The 6,000-nt window shown below is 35.5% G+C and overlaps 1 protein-coding gene across 1 annotated transcript; it reads right to left on the reverse strand.

Moving 5' to 3' along the window:
* Positions 1 to 253: 253 nt before the first annotated feature.
* Positions 254 to 1,171, reverse strand: LOC129642031 (olfactory receptor 7E24-like). The gene has a single exon (XM_055566593.1). The coding sequence runs from the start codon at positions 1,082 to 1,084 to the stop codon at positions 254 to 256; it is 831 nt and encodes a 276-aa protein (XP_055422568.1). The 5' UTR covers positions 1,085 to 1,171.
* Positions 1,172 to 6,000: the final 4,829 nt, after the last annotated feature.

A 6,000-nucleotide genomic window follows, 5' to 3' on the forward strand; every position in this document is an offset into this window, starting at 1 on the left:
GGTCACCACAATAAATGAGAGACTCCTCCTTAGATACAATAAGATTCAGTTACGCAGTATTTTTGACATCTACAGAATCCCAGAAGACCCTTCCAGCCCCATCAAAAACATATCTAAAGAAGCAATATTCAGGTATAAAACAAGGAGAGGCAAGAAGGCCCTAAGGGCTACAAATGATGTCATCAGAGAGATAGAATTTTCAGATCCAGGTGTTAATTTTGCTACATTTTCCAACCCACACTCCAAATGGAGGTTAGATTGTTTTGTTGAGGAATCTGCACAAGGCCCTTTTGATATCTCTGTTCCTCAGGCTGTAGATGAAGGGGTTCAGCATGGGGGTGACCACAGTGTACATAACTGAGGCCAGTGAATCCTTCCCGGGAGATTGTAAGATGGCTGAGCTGAGGTACATACCAAGGCCTGTTCCATAATATAAGCAAACAACTGTCAGGTGAGAGCCACAGGTGGAGAATGCTTTATACCTCCCACCTGATGACGGGACTCTCAAAATGGAGGAAAGAATTTTGTAATAAGAGAAAAAGATCCCTGAGACAAGGACAAAAGCAAAAATGGCACCAGTAAAATACAGGATTATATTATTGGTGAAAGTGTCAGAACAGGCAAGCTTAAGGAGCAGAGAAGGGTCACAGAAGTAATTAGAAATTTCTACATCTTTGAAGCAGGTAAGTTGTAGCACAATCAAATTGTGTACCTGGGAGTCCATAAGGCTACCAAAGAAAGACACCAAAACTAAAGAGAAACAGAGGCGTGGGTTCATGATGACCGGGTAGTGCAGTGGGTGACAGATGGCCACAAACCTGTCATAGGACATCACAGACAGCAGCACACCATCCATACAACCAAAAAGGATAAAAGAAGACATCTGTGTCAGGCAGCCCCCATAGGAGATGACTCTGCTGTGAGTTAGGATGTTCACAATCATCTTGGGGACTGTGGTGGAGACGAAACCAATGTCAGCCAAGGAGAGGTTGGAGAGGAAGAAGTACATGGGGGTGTGGAGGTGGGGGTCAGAGGTGATGGCCAGGATGATGAGCAGGTTCCCCAGCATGGTGACCAGGTACATGGACAAGAACAGGACACAGAGCAAAGGCTGCAGTTCTGGATCATCCAAGAGGCCCACGAGGAAGAATTCTGAGAGACTGGTTAGATTCTGTGGTAGATTTTGTGGTCGTATGTATCTTGGACACCTTTAAAAAAGAAACGAGTTTTGGAAGAAAGAAAACAAGTAAATGACATGCAGTACTCTGTCCATATTTTGGATTCAAGCAATTCATTTCTAAGATCATATACCCCAGTTCCTTCAGCAATATTTCTCAGTGTGACAGATACTATCTGCTTAGAATTCTTTCTTCATTGGTTTCTGTGTTATTCACATCTGTCTATGCACTCTTACTTTATAAAACTTCACTGAAAACTGAAAGAAATAAGAACGTCAGAGGTAATATATCCATGACCTCAGTTAAATACAGCCTACTTCTTTAGAGATGATAAGAGATTCCCTTATAGAGTAAGAGATTCCCTTCCCCATCTAAAAATATATATAATAATTCAAATATAAAAAAATTAAGTCATTTATATAAATCTTATTTTCTCAAATACAATTCTAGATATTTCTCTCACTTTTCTATTTACAAATCTCTATGAAATTCAAGACTATGTCACCTGGATTCTAAATCAAAGATGAATGTTCGTAATCAGAAACATTTTGTTTGATCTTCAGAGTTTTATTCATCCTTTGTTTTTCTGTCTTCCTTCCTTCATGAAATAGAGATTATTCAAATATCAGAGCTGTCTTTCAGAAGTCATTTAGGATATATTCGATATCTTTGACTTTGGTGGACTTCAAATTCTAATCAACTTTGTTTAATTGAGGACAAGATCTAATGTGTTGGTGACTACAAAGATAGTGTTCGTGTGCACAGTATTGTCATGATTAAATGATAATGAAATTTAAGTAACCCTCTTGAAATTTTTTATCTTATACAGGATCATTTGTTTTGAACCATCTCAGTAAAATGTCTGAAGTATGAGACCTCTTTACATTGCTTGAACTCTGTTCTGTACTGACAGGATAATACTACTTCATTGTTTTTCTTTTTTTCAGTTTATTGATGTGATTGACAAAATGGCATATATTCGGGTGGGTTGTGTGAGATGAAACTTTTTAAAGATATACAAAAGGATGGTTTAAATACATATACACACAGGGAATGATCACCACAGTCAAGTTAATTAATATATCCGTCACCTCACATAGTTTCTTTGCGTGTGTGTGTGTGTGTGTGTGTGTAACAGGTAAGCCAACCTCTCTTAGCAAATCTCAACTACACAGTGCAGAATTATTAGCTATAACTGATTATAGCTAATAATTCTGCACTGTGTACATTAGATCCACAGAACTTACTCATTTTATAACTGAAAGTTTGTACCCTTTGACTAACATCTCCCCACTTTCTCCACCACCAATCCTCACAACTACAGTTTAAACTATAGTGCTAAGAGCTTGATATTCTTCGCTTCCACACATAAGTGAGATCATACAATATTTGACTATGTCTGGTGTATATATTTTAATATGCAAATACTTCTCAGGTCCATCCATGTTGTCACAAATGGCAAGATTTCCTTGTTTTATGGCTAAATAATGGCCCATCATTTATATATACACAGCACATTTTCTTTATTCATCTGTCAATAGACACATATCCACATTTCACTATTTAAAATAATATCATAAGGACAAGGGAATGCATATATCTCTTAAAGCTTTTGAGTTCATTTTATTAGCACGTAATCTGAAGTGCAGTTGCTGGGTCCTGTGGTAGTTCTATTTCAGTTCGTTGCAATTTTTTTCTTTTTTAGGGCACCTCCATTCTGTTTTTCTAGTGTCTATAAATATTCATTCCCACCAACCAAGTACAAAGATTCACTTACCTCCATATCCTCACCAACATTTGTGTTTTTTTTATATATAATAGCCATCTTAACAGATATAAGATGATATTTAATTTACATTTCTCCTTGCATGTCTTCATATTAACTGATGTTGAGGGCCTTTTACCTGGTGATCTTGTTCTCCTGATCATAAACTCTCTTATTTATAGTTGAGGAGTTTCAGGGGAGATTTCACAGACAGGTCAGAACTCAACCTTCTTATCGTGATGCAACAAATTTCCATGTCAATCCTTCCTGATTCAGGGATTGCAATTCTTACACTTCTGCCTTTAAAAGGTAATTCTGGTTCATTATTTTGGTATCCAAACTATAATTTAATTGTGTAAAAGATCAAAATAGAATACTGAAAACACATCTGGGCAGTTTCCTTATCCATGAAATTATTATAGTAATTGAACCTACCTAATAGGACTATTGCAAGAACTTTTAAAGAAAAATCATTAATGTTGCTTAGACCAGGTTTTCAGGTCCAGTTGATCTATTATTTATATGTGCATATGTTAAAAATACTCAGTTACCCCAGCCTCAGTCTAGAACCAGTTCCAGGATGTCTACATGTGAATTTCTTGGTCTCCCTTCTGTGAAGCTGGGCTTGATAAACACCGCCTTAGAATACTGCACAACACTGAGAAGAAGGTCCATGACTATTATATCTATTAATACTATCATGAATACTTCACCTACTTTGAAAATATGGACATTAATAATATTTGCTTCAGATGTCATATTTTATAAAAATTTAAAACATTGAAATTTTCATTTCATCTCAGTTCAATCCCATCTTCTCCATGCATATCCCAGAAAGCAACCAGTGTTGTGAAGTTGATGGGTTTGTTTCCTTGTAAATGTTTCCATAATGTCAGTATTCATTTATGTATCCAAAACCAGCTTTCATAAAATCTTCTCTAAACAGAATACTATCAATATTGCCCCTGAAATGCACTTCTTTACATGACATTTTGGTTCCATCTCTCTGTGAAATACATACAACTACTTCATTTTCCTGACACACGTTTTTGCATAAGGAAAGACATTTCATCAGTTCATAAATGTACATTTATAGAAAGCAATATAAATTTAACAAATTTAAAATATATCTTTGACATATGTATTAAAGGCAATAATACATACTTTAATATAGTTTATATATAAAGTGAATATTTAATTTATATTATATGTATTATATTTTTATTCATATCAGTTTCTGCTAACAACAATCCTATGAAAATTTTTGTACCTTTCTCTATATCAAACAGATGAAGATTTGTATGTAATATGTGAGCGGTAATTAGTCGTTCAAGTTCTAATAATTGATTCATAATCAGTTTTACTAATTAATATTAGTAATTACTAATATTTGTTTCAATGAAAAAATCATTTTTGACAATGGCACTGTCTCTTAATAAGGTATCTTTTGAAAAGATCTTTGAAGTCTGTCTTGTGATAATTTCACATTAGCTGCACATTTTCATCTTACATAAGAAATCTTCTCAACCTTAAATTTCAAAACTGGACAGCAAAATGCATGGCTAATCATTGAAAACCCTATAATCCTCCATTTTAGGGTCATTATGGCCTCTGTAAACTGCTGTGTCACTTTCATAATTCACAGATACACCCCTTGAACCAAAAGAAGATGAAACCGTTTATCTTCCCTGTCACTTCTGGGACCCAAGTAGATTTGAGAAGAAACTCTTACTAGGTACGTGGAGGTTACTGAGAACTTTTGTAAGAATGAGCAGACCAGGGTTTGAGTCCTGGGTCTTTCACCCCCTGTAAGTGGAGTATGTGCAGATCTCTCCACTTCTCTGTGTTTCTGTTCCTTCCTGAAAATTCAGTCCAATATTTGCCTCTACAGTGTATATCACACCTAAAGGGAAGTGTGGAACTTAATGAATAATCAATCATTTGTATAAAGAATTTCAATCATTATTAGGAGATCATACTCATTAATAAAATAAACTTCCCCCAGTTTAATGACCTTTCATGGGTTCCAAGGCAAAGAGATCAAAGCCTTTCCTGTCTCAGAGCTGGAGCATAGAAAACATGAAATCCTAAAATACATCTTGGCTCATGCATCAAGATGTGCATGTCCTCTTCTTTTCTGACTCTTTTTTCCCGTATATTCATGAAACTTTCTTCAATGACTTCTCAGAGATTGAATGCTGTAGAGGCTATTGAATAGAAAATGATAGGTCCCAAAGAAAGCCCCAGGATACAGGAAAAAACAAGCAATGTTTTAACTTGTCTCTGGTCCTATGGGACATTCTGAAAAGGATGAAAACACTAGCGTGAATGGTCCACTGTGTGGAAGCTATATTGCCCACACATTGTTTCTATGAAAAATGGAAGGGTTTATTCAACACTAAAATGGGTTTTGCACCCTTGTCGCCTCCACTGTGCTACCAAGATATAGGCTCTGAGGAATCAGAAATAAATAAACCTCAGTCATTTCTCTTCATTATGAAGAATGCACTTGTACAAACAAAAATCACAATAAACTAAACAATAAAATAAGCAAAAATCTCCTGTCAGGGATGTGAGGAAACCATAGCATCAGATGAAGAGATAATTAAATCTGATGACAGGAGAATTAGCCTTATCATTATTAGTAACAAAATATCAAAAATGTATTTTTCCCTTTCTTTGTCCATCATATAGTTATTGCACAGAGGGCTACCATTATTTCTTTAGTCCTAATTCAGTGAGTTTGTATCAATGAGGAATCAAGTCTGTTGACAATCCTAAGTCTCACAGATTCTAAGAAATTTCCCTATAACACACTAAGAATTAGTGGAGCATAAAAGATTCAAAATAAAGTTTTTCTTCTCTGAGTCTCATACCCCAAATTTCACTGTTTTTAGACTTTCTGAAAGTTTTCAGCAAAAGTACAGAGATATAGCAACATATACATCTGGAGTATATTATTTTAAACTATTTTCATTTACCTGAGTAAGAATGGACCACAAGACTCTGATTTTGTATCTGCTTTCATGACTGAGTTGGCTGATCATCAGTGCAGAG

Source organism: Bubalus kerabau, chromosome 1 (genome assembly GCF_029407905.1).
Source record: "Bubalus kerabau isolate K-KA32 ecotype Philippines breed swamp buffalo chromosome 1, PCC_UOA_SB_1v2, whole genome shotgun sequence".
NCBI classification, from domain to species: domain Eukaryota; kingdom Metazoa; phylum Chordata; class Mammalia; order Artiodactyla; family Bovidae; genus Bubalus; species Bubalus kerabau.

Excerpts from the sequence above, each read along its gene's own strand:
- LOC129642031 (XM_055566593.1), bottom strand. The coding sequence starts at position 1,084 with ATGTACCTGGTCACCATGCTGGGGAACCTGCTCATCATCCTGGCCATC.